Source organism: Urocampus carinirostris, chromosome 7, assembly GCF_059441175.1.
Source record: "Urocampus carinirostris isolate Australia breed hairy pipefish chromosome 7, RoL_Ucar_1.0, whole genome shotgun sequence".
NCBI classification, from domain to species: Eukaryota; Metazoa; Chordata; class Actinopteri; order Syngnathiformes; family Syngnathidae; genus Urocampus; species Urocampus carinirostris.
Window position 1 is genome coordinate 14597315 of NC_142355.1, and position 18057 is coordinate 14615371.

The 18057-nt window shown below is 38.6% G+C and overlaps 1 protein-coding gene across 3 annotated transcripts in view; it reads left to right on the forward strand.

Annotated features, from left to right (window-relative positions):
* Positions 1 to 17815, forward strand: part of cacna2d1 (calcium voltage-gated channel auxiliary subunit alpha2delta 1) — a 160976-nt gene extending 143161 nt beyond the window's left edge. For all 3 annotated transcript variants that reach the window (XM_088339834.1, XM_088339835.1, XM_088339836.1), the window contains 10 exons: positions 36 to 103; positions 301 to 339; positions 408 to 479; positions 3911 to 4063; positions 4146 to 4198; positions 4275 to 4330; positions 5245 to 5374; positions 8225 to 8337; positions 10216 to 10298; positions 14735 to 17815. In XM_088339834.1, coding sequence (XP_088195960.1) covers positions 36 to 103; positions 301 to 339; positions 408 to 479; positions 3911 to 4063; positions 4146 to 4198; positions 4275 to 4330; positions 5245 to 5374; positions 8225 to 8337; positions 10216 to 10298; positions 14735 to 14848 — 881 coding nt within the window. In that variant the 3' untranslated portion in view covers positions 14849 to 17815. The remainder of the gene's footprint in view (positions 1 to 35; positions 104 to 300; positions 340 to 407; positions 480 to 3910; positions 4064 to 4145; positions 4199 to 4274; positions 4331 to 5244; positions 5375 to 8224; positions 8338 to 10215; positions 10299 to 14734) is intronic.
* The last annotated feature ends 242 nt before the right edge of the window (positions 17816 to 18057 follow it).

Genomic DNA, 18057 nt, shown 5'->3' on the forward strand with positions numbered 1-18057 from the left:
CTCTGGTAATTCATCATTTCCGGTCTGATTCGTAGTGGTGGGAGTGAAGCTCAATGTCTCTTTCTGGATGAACAGTTTCATCAACGCCACACTTAAAGAGAATGTAAGTGATGTTTATAGAATTATGTTTATGAGTCAGTCGGGAACCATGGTCCTGAAAACCAATCGTCCTGCCTGTTTTCCATATCACCATTGTTTTGGGGGAGGGAGACATGGAAAACAAAGCAGGGCTAGAGCTTTAGGTGACCAAGGTTTCCTACCCTCAAGGTATCAGCAGTAAATTTACTTTTTCTATTATAGTGCAAAGACGAAATCTGCGGCTGTATGAGGAATGACAAGGTAAAAGAATCAATCGAAAATAATTATTTTATTTATTACTTAATTCAAAACCATTTCCTCTTCTTTAGCACGTAGACTGTGTGATCCTGGATGATGGTGGTTTTCTACTCATGTCCAATCAGGAAGATTACATTAGTTTGGTAAGTTTCGCTTGATATTCAGCACTCACTGGATAAAAGCATCAGCAGAGATGATATTTTGAGCTATTTATGATCAGCTGAATACATGTTTGCAACAGCAGTTTCTCTTTGTACATGAACTTGCACGTTAAAATCAGGTTCAGGTTTATTTATGAACGGGTTTGATACCAACGATGGAAGCGTAATTCACATGTCTTAAAATTGGGATTTTACCCTTCAAACCGAAGTTCATGTCAACAATTCTGATACATTGCTATGCCATGCTTTATTGCAGCAATTCAATTGACCTAATTTTGAAGAACAAAAAAGCTTCATAGTGCACATTAATGTATTTAACACAATGGATGCATTAAGGATAAAACAATACTTATACCACATTACGCTTCGGAATAGCTTAAAACAAGCAGCAACTTCTTCTGCGTGACCTCTTTTACTCCAGATAAGTATGTTTGTCGTTTTGTGTGGAAAGCTATTCTTATGTTCTTTAAGACTAAAAATGTGTGCTGGCTTCTTACGTGTCAAAAGTAGCATAGTGTATCTCAATCTTTTAGCCACATTGTTATGTGACACTAGTAGTCCTAGGTACAGTATTTCCCTTTCTCTTAGCCTCACAACTGACTCCGTTGACTCTGGCTACTGTATAGTTATGTGGAAATGCGGAGCAATGCTTTGTTCCTCATATTGGCTTGTTATGGCTGGAATACAACAAACCCGCACACAAGTTGTCACCTTGCTTTTATAATAAAAGCATGAACTAGTACCCTGTGGTTCATCCCTGAAATGCAGATAAACATGAACCAAATGACACGGCACTGGGTTTCCAATTAAAGCCTACAATAACTGTGATTTGTACTCCACTGTGACTTGCTTATTGTTTAAAAACTAAAGCCTCGTTTTCACAGCCGGTATCTACCGTTTTCGACTGTGTTATACTCTAAAAGATCGCAGGTGAAGCTGATGTACTAGCTCGGCCACGACACGGCTCGCCAATTTCAGTACCCCTATTTGTTGCGGATAGGAAAAAAGTAGCTTGGCCAGAACAGAACTTTTTCTTGTGGGTAACTTTTCAAGGACAGTGATTGTTCCGTAAATTCATTACGTCATCGCTGCGCAAATCACAGCCTCAGGAAAATCGCAATCACTGCAACCAAGTAACAACATACGAAAGTTATCCCAAAAAAAAAAAAAAAATAAATATGTGGTCCGTTGAAGAGGTTGACTTTTAACATTGATTGTGGATGTACAGGCAAAGGCATCCTGATGGGTGCATGAGTAAAGAGGGTGTTCCAAAGGATTGTTGAAAAAACGAGGGATCATGGTTTCTGTGCGACCTCTGCTAAAAGAGAAAACTGAAGAGCAAGTATCATGTCATTAAAGATAATGATGGCCGAACCGGAACAAGGCATAATAATTGGAAGTGGTTCAATTTAATTGACGTTTATGGCCGCAGACCGACTGCCAATGCCAGTGATTTTGAATTGACTCTTCCCAGCTTATTAACTGCATTAATTACGGTGAGTGCGTTAGTTGATGTTTTGTTTCACTGTTTTACATTGACAAATCAGGTCCTGCATTTATTTTTTTTTCAAAACAATTTTCTATATAAAAGCTTTGCTGCATTTACATGCAGCCCTCTGCACTCCCCATTATTATTACTGTGCGCGTCAGCACTGCAGATCGTTGGCTCGCAAGTACAACGTCAATAGGAACGGAGGTTACGAGGGGGTTTGCTCGGCAGAGACTGTTGATTTGAAAATGAAACGCATTTTAGGGTGCAGCTTGGTTGGATGGAGTCGAGTTGAGTAGGGGTTAATACTGACCGTGGAACCGAGGCTTAATCGTGCAGGTGGAACCTTTAGTGTAAGACAAACAGGGACAAAGTCAAGGACGAGGTATGGGCGTTTTAAAGTGAAAATATCTTGGGTTTAACATGTCGTAAATCTGGGTCTCCCTGTATGTATCAATATACACATCACCCCTTGTAAAATCCAACAGAAAAGTATGTTCGGCTTGTTATTTATAGGGTCGTGTGTTGTTTGAAGAAATATCGCAGGATAGAACATTTCACTGTACTGTCAGGGAAGGTGAAATGAGAAACTTTATAAGTCAACTATTGCATCTCGTGGGATTGCATCAATCTCCTACCTAGGTCAGGCAAAGGACTTGTGGCTTACTTACAAAGATGGCTTACTTGCTTACCCCGAGCTTCTTTCAAAGCTCCTCGAGGACACAGGTTCATCCGTGCATCACACGCAGGAGGACGATCAAAGTTCAGGTTCAGTCGACCGGTGGATGCTTTATAGAAGCGAGTCTCTGGTGGATTTTAGACTCTCGGAACTGAAATACTGTCTGCAGACTGCTGTAGGTCCCTGTGGTCCACTGTGCTTGCCAGAAGAATGTTTCTAGTCAGTCATGACTAGACTAACAGTACATAATGCGTGTTCATTTTCAACAAAGTAAAACATTTGATGAGTTTCTGCTTGTTTCTGATTTGAATATTGGACACCTGTAAAGGAGATTGCATAGGATGCTCGTTAATTATTTAGACTATCATTCTTCTCTATTGTTTGTTATTTTGCCCATCATGCACTGTTTATATCATTGTCACTATCAGCCAATAATGTTCCTCTTCGTTGATTTCTACACCCTGTAGGGCAGATCTGCTGTTTATACACAGGTGTTTATTGATTCAATAAAAAGAAAGGGCTCAGGGAGGACCTTTAGGACAGATTTGGACTTTTATTGTGGTTTTTTTTTGCCAGTCCTCTCCTGTTCTCCTTGCAAGTTCATTATCATCGATGTATTATTTTCTTATTTGATACAAATGTATCAATCAAACATTAATTGTCCCTTGTTTACAACTCCAATGATTTTTTTGGACACGCTTAACACATTCAAACAATTAGTCTCGAGCCTGGTGCTTTCTCCACAGATAATGTTTTAAATCTCTCTGATTAGGCGTTTATTGATTGGATCTGGTATTTCCATTAACAGAACAAACACATGTAAGTGGTTCTGAGGTTGGTTTGCATGAAAGTTGTTAGTATAGAAAAGAAGAACATCCACTTATACATGCCAGTCTTAACTTGCCATTGTAAAAAGTAGGAGTTATGTTGCTGTTGCTTTTAACACAACCCTGCAAAAAGGTAAAACAAATGATTTTTCTGCGGTCGTTGTAGGAATATAATATTGTTGCACAACATTTGACATTGCACAAATGAGCAAGGACATGGCAATCGCCCATTCCATTTCACGCATCAGAGATGTGTTGACAGCTGCCTTCTTAAAAGGATTGGCTGCATATGACTGAGCTCGACTTGCAAATTACCATTGTAAGCAGATGCTAGTTTTTTTAGAACATATTCCCTCGCCACACAAAATGTCCATTCTGTTGCTGTCCCATACCAAGCGTCCTTTGCGTATGTGTCCAGATAGGTCAGTTCTTCGGCGAAGTGGATCCCGTATTAATGATCAACCTGGTCAATACTTCTCTGTACTCGTTCAACAAGACCTACGACTACCAGTCCGTGTGTGATCCGGAGAAAGACAGCAAGGCTGCGGCGGGGCCCCGCTCTGTCTATGTGGTCAGTTGATTATTTGAGCAGTTCTACCTAATTGGCTGGGATTGGTGGGTGTTTGCTCTACATATTTGACTTTGTTTTGTAGCCCACCATAGCAAACTTGGTCAGTGTTGGCTGGTGGACATCTGCTGCTGCCTGGTGAATGCACTTTAAGACTCAAACCTACTTTTCTTGATTTTGGCAAAATTGAATAGCAATGATTGTCTTTATGTAGGTCCATATTCCAGCAGCTCTTCTATGGGCTCTTGTTTCCAAGTCTTCTTGAGGCGGGTGAGTGTTTAATAGCCATTTTTTTGTTTTATGGGAATTTTATATTTCAATCAGTTTCTATCCTTCTTTACTAGGGGTCTCAAACCTTTTTAAAGCTCATAGCTACTTTTTTGTTACTAACTAGCACAAAGAGCTACCGGTTTGGTATGCATTTCTTATTAGGTCATCTCTATGTTCTTAATATTTTATTACCGGGTTAATGACTATAAAGTATAACTGGTTTATGGGCACCACCTTGGTGACCACTTATATTATGTATTTTAAGCAGGTCATTGCCAAATAAATGTTTGAAATGATGATTTACGGATTATTTTAGTGGGAAAAGTTTTTAATTTATTATTTAGTATTCCGGCCAAGCATGACACCTTTTCAGTTTTGGGCCCAAATTTTCACTTTGTTGCATTCCTAAAAATTACTCAATGTGAAAAGTTCTCAAAAGTAACATTTTTTGTCAAGTAAATTATTTGACACAATTTTCTCGCATTGGTGGACATCCATGGTCCAAAAAACATGGAGCTACTCACTAGCGGTTAATGAGGTCTGATTAATTGAGACATGTGGTAAAAATTGAGAGTTTTTGCTGATTTCTAGCCCGTTGCTGTCTCTTTTCTATATGGGGTTAAATAATATTAACTAAAGTCGGGTAGCATGTAATCCAACCACATTAAAAAAAAAACAAATAAATACTCTCTAAAGTAGTAAAAAGTGTATCTTAATACATAAATTTAAGTAAATTTCTAATAATAAGATAAAAATGGTGAAGAACAGTCATAATGTACTTTTACTTTGTCACATTCTGCCACTGCAGATTACGAGACAGGTGATGTCAATCTTGATCACTTTTTGTGCTGTCAAGTACAGAAAAGCATCGTTTGCCTTAACTACAAACATTTATTTGTTCGGACTACATTTAGCGGAGTCCGCAGATGAGGAAATTTCAGACGCCATGTTTAAAGAAAGCTGCATCACAGAGCAGACGCAGTACTTCTTTGACAACGACGAAAGATCTTACTCAGGGGTTTTGGACTGCGGAAACTGCTCAAGGTACGTCTGTTACTTCCCACACTTATGCTGTGTGCATGTTAATTTTAATATACTCTCACAAACGATTATCTTTCTTTTCTATAACTGAATACATTGTAAATGACACAATAAAGATGTTCCTCCTTTCTTCAGATCATTGTCCTGCACATCCTTTCATTTAATGATCTGTGGGGATCGGTTTGGAATAGTGCTACCTTCCTAAAGGGCCTTTTTCGTTTTTTACTTCAGGTGGCTTCCCTTACGAGTTCCAATCATAGTCGTTTGACCTTGATCCATCACCGACAGGAACTGCGGGGGGAAGCGCAAATGTTCTTTTATCTGTTAGACTTCCCCCATTCTATGGCTTTTATTTCAAATTTGCCAATCTTCACGAGCTGCTGCACATTTACTTTACGTTAACCTTCTTTGTGTCAATTTGAGGGTTAAATATGGCAGTAATTACCCAGTGTTACGGGTCCCATGTTTCTGGTTCCTGATGTTAACGGCGGCACACACGGAAACCCTCATGTTGGCCATAAACCGTCCAGTAAGAGAGCGGCATAGCAAGGCCACATGCACACCTGCGTTGGTCAGAGCAGTGTGTATCGAATGAGACTTCTTATATTACATAGCAGCTCGTAAAGTAAATCACTGCAATTGTATCAGACTTACTGAGATTGGATACGTGCACAACTTGGATACAAATTCAGACATAAGTTGACATAAGTTCTTTCAACCATATTTACACAGAAGGCATTTGTTGTAGTGTTGTTGAATGGATAGATAAATTGATCCAGAGGTAATATGAATAGTGTCATTGTATAGGTGGTAAGCTAGGTGAGTTGATGGATAGTAGATAGATGGTAAATGGTGGCGTGATGGATGTATAGTCATTGACAGAAAAAGTTGATCAATTAATAGATGTGTGCATTGGTGATGGCTAATGAATGGGACAAATGTTAGTTGTATCTGGTACGGAATTAATGTCTGGATGAAATGACATATAGACCATGTGGCTATGGTACATGATAGATGTGGATAGATAGATGGATGGATAGATGGATGGATGGACGGATGGACGGATGGACGGATGGACGGATGGACGGACAGACGGGCGGGCGGGCAGACGTTCGGACGGACAAACGAACACATTGGCTATGTATACTTATTATAGATGGACGAGCTGACTGGTAGATGGACTGATGGATGGAAATAGGACATCTGCATACATTTTATTTAATAAATTTGTATTTTTAACATAATTTTAAAGCATACTGTCTAAATTACACAACAGAACTACAAGGCAGTCATTTGTTGAGAAATACAGTGGAACCTCTGTTCTACACCATAATCCGTTCCAGAACCCTGTTCGAAAGGCGATTTGTTCGAACACAGAAAACATTTTTCCCATTACAAATAATGTAAATCGTTTTAATCCGTTCTAACACCCTGAATGTTTACCTTTATTTATCTTTAAGACACAAATAACATAAATGTAACCCAGGCTAATTTTACGTTCGCGTGATCTTCCGTACGAAAGATTACGCTAACATGAACGTGTAAAAATAAAAAAAGGATAAAGAAAAGAATTATGAATAGGATTTTTTACCTTTGTGGTGGTCAGCAGAAGGCGCAGATGGACGGTGAGAGGGATGGAGGAGGAAGGAAAATTATTTTTTGGAAGGAGAGTCCCCTTCCATAAAAACTTCAGGGAGCTCTTCTGTCTGAGGGGTGCTCACACGTTCAAATCTCTTTGCTACGGATGACTGGCTACAGGATCTTCTTTTCTCTTAAAATATCTATCCACTGACACTTGCTTCTGCCTTCTTTGTAGCACTTTTCGGAAGTGGTTCATGACAGTGTCATTAAAGTCATGATGACTCTGGTGGCTGCAGCTTTATCGATGTGGTGAAATTCTGTAACTCGGCCCATTTGCTACACATTTGTTCAATCTCGGACGTCCCCCAGTGTATTGGAAGTGCAATTGCACCTGAGAAAATTAAAAGGAGTAAAAAAATGTGATGTGAAACATCCACCCCGGCGTTCGAACTCCGATTTTTTGACCGAACAGTGAAGCAAGAATTTCTCGAAATTTTTGGTCGGACTCAAATTTCTACGAACTGAGAGGCGTTCGAAAACCGAGGTTCCACTGTACAATAATCCCTTGTTATAACGCGGTGTACTTTTCACGGTAATGCGATTTAACGAATTTGCACGGTGCAATGTGTTCTGTATTATGATTGACTTACAGTGCCTCTGCTTATTATCATTTGACAGTACAGTATTATGAGTTAAAATAGATAAATAATTCACAAACCATTTTAAAGCTGAGAAGCTACTTTTTGTTACTGATTAGCGTGAATGCCTACCATTTCTATATTCATTTCTAAAACAACAACAAATACTATGTTGTTATTATTAGGTTGGTACTATTAGGAATGAAGTCAACGACTAAAACATCGTGTCAGCTAGTAATCACATTTATAAAAAATCGCAATGACACTGGTGAACAATTATCAGAACCTGTCTGCGGCTACTCAAGTGTTCTTAGGGTGCTAACTGGGCACCACGTTGGAGACCCCGGTTTATACAGTACTTTTATTTGTCAAACAAATGTTTAAGCTTGTAAAAAGGGGTTGTTCTTTGGTTTCAAAGTAGAACATAGTTTTGTATAATAACAATAAAAATCAAATAAAGTTTTTTGCTTTGCGGATTTCGCATGATTAACGAAAGATTAATGTATAGATGTATTAATCTTGAATATGTAACCCATGCCAGTTGTAAAACGTTTAACCAAATCTAAGGCCATTTTAGTTTTTTTGTGCTCTAACATTGTATTAACATTTGACATCATCTGTCTTTGTCCACCAGGATGTATCGAGCCGAAAAGCTGCCTAATACCAACCTAGTGTTCCTGATCACCGACGCCAAAGCCACGTGTCTGTCATGTGACCCAAGACCGCTGCGGCAGGCCGAACAACCCTGTATCCTTTCACTCATGTCGTAAATAATCAACTAGGGAGTGGCGCTCTTTCATTTTTTAGCCCTTCCATCCATCAGCTTTTGAGACACGAAAGGTTTAAAGTCGGCGTCCAAGGACACACGCCGAAGCACTTTGCAGACAGGCGAGCAGTAAAACCAGATGCAAAAAAAGGGGCTCTCACGTTACTACCAGCTTGGCTTTTCTTTCTTTGGGGTCCGTGTGCCGCCATCAAGTTGAATTAAGGTTAGGAGCAGAGGTGCACTTGTGTTTCGAAAGGTAGGTAAGCAGGCAGGATATCTGTTGGACAGATGTGGCTTCTTGCCTCTCCAACAGTAAAGGTGTCATCACAGTCGTTTGCCACGGGGTCACCACAGGCCGCTTTTGTTGCCGTTGAAGTAACGGGGGCAACAAATTCTCTCTAGTTGTTAGCGTTTAGTCTCAATTGGGCTTTTAGTTGTGGTTGTTTTGGACTGTTGCTTGGTGTTAAATCGGATTGATCGTTTCCTGATGTGATTCAGTGTTTTACACATTTGCGGTTTTCTCCCTGACATTTGCTTCACTTACGCGCTGTCAAATTTGTGTCTTGTCTGTTTTGTTTTACGCCTTTCGCGTTAAGATAATCAGTTCCTTACCCGGCAAGGTTTTTTGGGGGGGTATTAGGATTTTTTCTTGTAGATTATTTTCATGGCTTCCACATACTTGTCAACCTCAACCAACTGCTCCTCTTATTAATGATGGTAATTCCCCTTATTAGACGAGAATACACCACACAAACACAACGCGGCATCTATTTACTTACAGTAAGACAACAAAGTAATACAGAAAAACTCTTGTGAGATCTAATAGCAAATAGCACAAGAATATTGATTGTATTTTAGGAAAGTGGCCGGCTATGATTGAAAAGTAAATAGCTTGTATCTGATAAACTGCACAATCTTGCGCTCCCTTTTTTAAGAACATACATGGATCATTTTAGCTATTTTCAAATCATCTTGGTGGCGAGGCGTAAAAAACAAGCGCTGGAGCGAAGCACTTCTGTTGAGGTTGTATTACTTTAAAACAAATAAAACAAAGACTCAACTCCAGTGTTGTAATTACAGAACAGAGCTGTGTGTCCTTCACAAAAAGTCTGCCCAAATGTGTAAAGCTTGTTTTTATAGCAAATGGGCGTTGTTTGAAAGAACAGAGCCTCGAACGAATAGAAAGTACCCCATTCCCGTACCAGATCTGACTAGATCTGAGACTGGATATTGCTGGATTTCGAGGGTGGTTTGATAAAATCCCCAGCAAAAGTCAGGCCTCCTCCTAAGCAAACCAGATATAAGTTAGAACAATGTCAAGACTGTAACAACTGAATTAATGGATACATTGAGACCTCAAGTGAATACAGCAAGAACTAAATACTTCATCAGAAAAATGGATAATAGAGTGCATCGATTAAACAAATGCTGGAGCCCATCCCAACTTTCTCAGGCAGTGCGCATGGGACTCCCTGAACTGGTTGCCAGCCAGTTATAGGTCACTTGCTCATTCACACCTAGGGACAATTTGGACCAGCCAATTAACCTGAAACGCATGTTTTTGGAATGAAGGAGGAAACCGGAGAGCCCGGAGGAAACCCACGTTAGCACAGGGATAACATGCAAACTCCACACAGGAAGGTTGGATCCCATGACCTCAGAACTGTGCCACACACTTGCTAATCACTGCGCTGCCGTGCTGCCCTTAGAAAAAATAATTCTCTTTTGTACTTCATTAGCTTTTTTGCGTTCATGGGTACATGACTCAGAGAGTGCAATGATTTCTACTCTGCAATTTAGGCTCAATATTCTAGTTTATCACCACATTGTAGCTGTTTTTCTAAAAACTGCCTGTTCAGCTGAAGGTCCGGATCAATGCGAGCTGGCCCAGAACCCGAGGTATCGCAAAGGGCCCGACGTGTGCTTCGACAACAATGAAAACGTAAGTGTGAGTGCTGACAAGGCAGATTTGAAAGAGCGGGTCATTTTTCACATATGTTATTCGCTGTCAGATTATGGTCAGTTTTGGCCTCTCGGGACAATGTGATCGATCTACTCACTACCATGTCGATATTTGTATGTCTTGATGCATTTTCATCCTATCATTTCTTATTTGTCTGTTTTCATGTTATTCTTTTAAACCATTTCTCTTCATCTTTTTATTTTTTTTTTGCCTCTGCATTGCTGCCTTTCCCGTTCGTCTTGCAAGGACGAGCCATTGTGTCCTATCAGCAGAGGTTCCGCAATGAGCTCCTCAGCACTTCTCTTCTCTCTGTTGATGCTGCTCAATGTTTAGGGTTAGTGTCTCTAGGATAGATCAATCAAGGAAAAAATCTGATTATACTTCTTGTTGTGTTCGTTCATTGTGTTATTAAAAATGAAACACATATCCCCTTTTGTAGGCAAAAATGCTGACAAAAGTCAATCAAAGAAATTGAAAAAAAAAAAAACATTTTTTATTTACTGTATATTCCAGACTATAAGACTCACCTTATTGTAAGGTGTACTTTTTAACTTCTGGCCAATTTGAGACTTTCATTTTGTTTTATAGTCCGGAAAATACGATTTTATTCATCTCTCTATATTTTCACCTGTCTTTAATTGTAATGCAATAATATTATTTTTTTATGATAGAAAATAAGTATTTGCTCTAGAATACTGTATCAAGTTCATAATACCATAGACTCAATACAGAGAAGTAATAAAGTAATTTAGAGTTACATTTGTAGTTAATAATAATGAATAAAGAGTGAATACATCAATAGATTTTAAATTTGCAAGAGAGCAACAAAAAGCCAAATACTCAAATAAAAAACGCAAACATGTTCTGAAAGCCCTCCTTTGAGCTATATATTTTTATCAAATCTCCTCGGTTACCAAAGCAGATTCCTAAATTGTGTGGTTATAAAAGAACATCAACCTTATCGGTCAATAGTGGCAATGATATAAAACAGTTCATGGTAGTCGAAAACAGTGAAAAACAGTAGAGTCAAAATAACGAACTAGCAAACTATGCGATCTTTTTTGCAAGTGTACAATTTCAAAAAAAGAATAAACTAATAATTGGTAAATTATTTTTTTCATAAAGTCTTCCAGTAAATCATATTCTACTTCTGTAATAGTTTATATGAATGAAATGCATTAAAACAACAGTGATTGAAGCAGTTTAGAAATATTTTAATCAGCTTCAACTTCTTAGAAGTATTATTATTTTTATAGTTGACATGAATAGAATTGTCTCTAAAATCAGTGGGGTTTCCTTCAATGTAGCGTATTTTTTTGTGTATAACTTACATTTCTTTACCTATAAAAATAACTTAAATTTTGGGCATTGATTGATTAGTCAAAAAAATTTCGCTGACCACAATCCCAAAACATTTAGTGCAATGGGAGGTGAACCTGGGTCCCGGCTGTGAGAGTGGCGGACTGTAACCATCCGTCCACAAGTTATAGAGAAGACATATGAAGAGAACATTCGATGTTATTTCATTATCACCCCGTTTTTATTCTCTGTATCAGATACGAATGTTGGAAAATGGAGAAAACAGAAAGTCATACTAAAAGATAAATAAACGGAAAAAAGCACTGAGAGGGAAACAACTCTTTGTGTATTTGATGTAGAATCAGACTTTGAAAGACATTAGGAAAAAAACATGTTTCGTGTTGTGTTAATAGATTACAATGTCAATAAATGATTTCAATCATGGCTTTCACAATGCATAGTTTAAGTGTAGAAAGGTGAAACAAAATTGTATGTTTTTAGTAAAAAATGAGGGGTGCACGTTATACTTAAATATACAAATTAATATGGTAAATAAAATGTTTTACTTTAGCGGTCATTAATGGAAGCAATAGTTTACCTACTCTGTTCACACTCAGTCACATCTAATTCGCTAAATGCATTCCTCCGTTGGGGAAAAAATAGGGGATTGAGTTCATGCATGTCATAAATCAATATAAATTGGCAAAATCAAAGGGGGAATGCAGAAAAATTATTGTCTCCGGTAAGCTCGAGAGTGTTTATAAGCTGTCTAAACATTTGGCCTAAAAAATGGTGTCATATGTGTCAGCCCTGCCCTTTCATTGTTATTACTTTTTTAACCTTCTTAGATCCGGACACTTGATGTCTGCGAGTGTGTCCTGGGATTCCTAAAAAGGAAATAGGAAGTGGGCCTTTCTCATCTTTCCATCTCAGCTTTACTTACCTTTAGTTGCAGTCCTCATAGGAAGACAGATTGTGTCACTGAAGTAAACAGAGGAAGCCCCGCACAGCTTTCCTGCCTTTTGAATTTGGGCTGGTCCGAAACCTTTTCAAGGCTACTGGCATGTCTGCTTTTCCTGAGGACTCCCAATACACTCACGCACATTTACAGTTGCAAACAGGAACTGTACTGTACATTATAACCTCACTCCAGGTTTTCATAGGCAGGAACTATGTAGCACTTCTGCAAACCAAAACCTTCATCTCCAACATTAAAGTAATTGCTTGCTGTATCATGGGTTACTTATCGGGTTTTGCTACTCTGCTGATTTTCATCGGGCCTTGTGTTCTGTATTCTGATTGGCCAAACAGTCGTCATGCCCCTCGCCTGCCTGTCTCTACCTGTGCGTCAATAACGTTGTGGTCTCAGTTGTACGCTCACAGAAAACAGCTTGACAAACCTACATTACATACACGCAAATCTTTTTCAATTTCAAGTCAACTAAACACTCTGGATCAACGAAAGCTTTGGTAAAAGCACAGGGCCAAGAATTAAATTTTTCTCAACTCGCTAAACTTCAGCTGCTCTGGAGTTGCATAAAGGTCTTCGGCGCTCCCTTAAATTGTTTGATAATGGAAAAATATACGATTTATTTTAGAAGATAACCAGGAAATCAAACATTCTTTATGTTTTCCAATGAATATAATGAGATACAGTATGCGATCCTTTTAAGGCTTATATAAGGCATTAAAATTTTTTGCGGCTCCAGACATTTCTTTGTCTTTTTTGTTCTTTTGTTGATCCAATATGGCTATTTCAATATTTTGGGTGGCTGGCCCCTGGGCCAAAGGAAGGTAAAAGATGATTTTCATAACATCCACATGATAGCGACAAAATATGATCTCCAGTAAAAACGTATGGGTATGAAATAATTTCCGCCCATTATTGCAGCAATTTTAAAAAATTTAAATTTACAGTACTGGAAAAATAAATTGTTTATATTATTTAAAAGATGCCTGAGCCTGTAATTAGGGTTTGTTCTTTGCATTCAATGTATATTTCACATAAAATAAATGAAAAAGGTCTTTACTTTGTAGATTCTGACTATTGCCGGTCCTTTTTGGAATGCTGCAAAAAAACAAAAGGTTACTGCATTTATTGTTTGGATATATTTTGTTTGTTATTAGAAGTAAAAGGCCTCGTCTTACTACTAATAAACAGTTAACAGACTTGTCTAGTATTAAAATTGTGATGGGGTCACAGTAGAGTTCCTGTTTCTTTAGTTAGAACATCTGGTTGTGGTGAACTTCAACCTCTTTATTGCTGGAATGAGGGCAACAATAAACAAACAGGTCACAAAAACAACTGCACTCGGTACACACGATCAGGCTGGCATAATTTTAGGCAGTCATGTTAACCCAAAAAAACATTTAGGAAAGGTTCTCTGTGATTTTTATTTGTCAAAACACATCCTGCATCCAATAAAATAGAGAATCTACTTACCTTTGTGTAGCACTTAAAGGGTTTTCTTATGCAGCTGTCCAAAACTACAATTTGTTTTAATTAAACTTTATAAAATGGGAGCAGATGTAACAACAAACAGCATTTTTTCTAGCTAGGTTAATATAATTAGAATCAATTTTGCAGCATAACAATACATTGATCAACCAATATTTCAGCACAAGGATGTAACAACTGGCTTATTCCATGTAGACAGAAAAAATACCCGTAAGGAGTCTGGTATGGGTTAAAAAAAGAAAAAAAAAATCCTCATTACAACTAAGGTAGAGTATATTGAGTTTCGTTTTTGGCGCATTCCTGCGTATATAGAAGTGCCAATTTAATTACTATTGACTGCTGCACTACTTGATTAAGATATACAGCTGTGGATACAGTCTGCAAACAAATGTCTCAATTGCGGTATGAAGTGTTACTTTTCTTTACTAGACATGTCCCCGCTGATTCTGCCAAAATCGCGTTCTGACTCCATAGGTACAGAAAGAATCTCATTCATGCAGGTTACCATTTTGAATAACAAGGAATTGGGTACGGAAGGCGAGCCTGTGTTTAAAATGTAAAAAAAAGTAGCTTGTAGTCCGGAATGTACAGTACATTTAACAAGGGTAGAGTTTGTCGTGCTTTTTGCTTTTTTGACTGACAAAGGCTTCCCCTGCAGGAAGACGACTCTGATTGTGGCAGCGTGGCTAGCCTCAGCGCGAACGTCAGGGTCACCATCGCCCTCCAGCTGCTTTTGTTTTTGTGGCTCGGCACGCCTTCCACCAGTTCGTGACGCCCGCAAACGTGCCAACCCACGCCACAAGAGAGATTCATGCGTACATGGAGGAAAACAGGGCAAAGAAAACGCTCTGAACAAGCGAAGGGTCTCACTTCACCCAAGGAGTCAGAGGATGCCATCCGGGATGGGACAAAGATCAATTTTGTTATATTGCCTGGGTGGTCTCGGCGTGTTCATCTCCAATGCCAAAGGTTTCTCCCTCGTTTTTTTTTAAAGCTTACCCTGCTCTGCTGCTCTCATGCCAGGCCCCAAAGTATTCTACTCTGGGGGGAAAGGGTAAGCGCGAACCAGACCCTTTAATTCAGTTTTTCTTTTTTTAAAAGTTGTGTGCTCACTGACAGCATTGATTGGTGTAGTTGTTTCTCCTGTTTGTTTTGATTGCACATATATGGCAAGTAACCTGACATTTTGTCACTTTTGTTGAGTATTTGAAAATGTACTGTACCCATGCAGCCGACAATTTGCTACTCGATTAGTGTTGTATCTGTATATGAACTGATGTGTGCTTCATACCAGCAACACTGCGAAAAATATATACCGTATTTTCTTGAGTAAAAGGTGCACCTTTAAAATCCATTATGAGATGTTATCATCATGATCATATATGAGCCACCTGGACCAAAAAGCACATGCAATTAAAACTACTGTAAGAGCGAAGGTTGAATACATTAAAAAAAGTGAAAATTGTATTTCTTCAGCATAAATATTAGGAAATGAGGTTTTATAAATTAACTTATAATTATGTATTTCTGATTTTATTACTGACTAATTTTAGTCTGGAAGATGCAGTGGTTTACAAGGGGAACCTTTGAAATGGTGGCTAATGTTTGGTTTCGAGGTGCACCTAATACTGCCGAAAATATGGTAATCACAACCCCCACCACCCCCCAAAATATTAATAACGAAAGTATGCGATGACACAACCTCAAAAATTAAATTTCTTACAATTTATTTAGGCTCACCTGATATGGTCACAAGCACAATAAGTAAAGAATCATCTAACCATTTACAAAAACCTAGGCTAAACTTAGCTCATCCCCGTCCTATACTTGTCATCTACGTACATCTCCTATTAAACTGTATTGTACTTCATCGAGACCAATTACTCTTGATTTGACACGAGAGAGAGTTACCATATATACTCGCATATAAGACTCATTTAGAACTATGAAATACAATGCTGAAATCAGAGGGGCTACTGATATGCCCATAAAACAATATAAATGAGAGAAGGGAGTAAGAGAGGCATAGCCACACTAGCCAACCTATGCCTAAATTTCCACAAGAATGTATTAAGCACCCAAAGATTAGGAATGCACTCTCCTTTCGCTCGCACCTCATTCAAAAGCAGAAGGATATGTATGCCCTGAATAAACTTTGAGTTCTCTGCATTAGCGAACTCAGGAGCCTAGATGACTTGTGACTGAAGCCCATATCGGCCTCGATTGTCTCTTTGTTTTTCCCAACCGTGCTCCTCTTCCTGCTTGTTTCCTCTTTGTTGTCGCTAAATTAAAAAGTGCTATGAAGCCGACGCCTGCTTGAGGCTCGCTTGAATTTCTTTGTTGTGTTTCGCGCGGTCATCATCGGGGCCTGCTGGAGAGAACGCGAGAGAACAAATTACAGTGGTACCTCTTTGTACGAGCACCTCTAAACACAATCGTTTCGATATCCTAGTTTTGATTCAAACAAAAATCTACCTCGCTGTACGATTACATTTACAGTTCATGAGCAGTCCCGGAGGCTATCACTACAGACTGCTCGTGACTTCTTACGGCCTGGATAAACTCGTCCAGTTTGCACACACAAACTACTACAAGCAAAAAACTTAAAAATAAACAATTATCATTTAAAGATTGTCTCTGTGTACGTTCATTTAAATTTGCAGTAACTTTAATTTTTAATGTGGAGTAAGTAAGTGCTAATGTACCACCAACAATCTCTCAAACTCATACCATGGGTCAAGGGGCCGAAGCCACATACCATTTCCTCAGCCAATTTCTCCCTGTATTAACAATTGCTAATCCTCATTATTAGGCCATTATAAACCTTTACAAAGACAACGCTGAACCTACTCCCAGCAAGACAGACTGTAGAGTACCGCGACAGTTTTAGCAATCCACGATGACATGGTCGTCTGCTACTGGGGACAGGGACGATCCGGATTAGAGTCAAAATGGGCTAGACAATATCGTTCTTTTTTGTGCCAATGTATAAATTGTTATACGGCAGACACAATGTGAAATGAAGTTGACAGGTATGCAATCTCCGTGATCACCTACCCCTCATCATCTGCACCATGCGCACACATTTGTTACGGCGTTAAAAATAAACTCACTTTTTGTTTCGTTGACATCAGATTATTCATTTTATTATATCTTTTTTAATTTTAAATACTATCTGATGTATTTAGCGATCAAGAATATGTGTTTTGTTGCTATATAGTCTTCAATTGGATTTTCTTGTGATGACAGAACTAGACCAGTTGGTTTTTAATTGTTTCATATAGGAAAATGTACTCGTTTCACAAACAATCCGAGCTACGAGCACAAACCTGGAATGGATAAACCAGTAGGAAGAAATACCACTGTATCAGCGATGGCCCGGCATTGCCTTACCTCTCGTTTTGAACAGCGTCGCGGTCACCAATTGCATGCCTTCCCAGTTTCAAGTTCTCTCCACCTTGCCTTTGTGTTGAGCTGTCGGTGCTACGTGTGCGGGTAATGCCTGTTTATCAAAGTGTTGATGTGCGTGTATTTCGGAAAAGGAGGGGCTCCTCCCGATTGTGCTTTAATACTGTACATTAGTTTCTCTTTTGTGGAACTTGACTATAGCCTGAATACATTTTTGTAAACATTTCTATACTATTTACTGTATAAAAGAAAAAAAAGTTAAGATGTTTATAACATGGTGTTGATTATCGTGCAAATATAATATATTCACAATAAAAGTGTTGTATTGTTATGGGCTTTTCTGATTTTTTCATTTTATGGGAACACATCACGTCACCTCTAAATGTTCATTTGAAAATCACCAATACTTGAAAAATCTGTTTTTGAAACTGGGGTCTCAAACTCAATTTTCTTGGGGCCCACAAGAGCTTTGGTCTGCGTAAAGTTGGGCCACTTTTCTTCACAAAATAAGCTCTAAAAATAAGAACTATTATTGATCAAAAGTACATAAAATAGTAAACTTAAAGTACATAT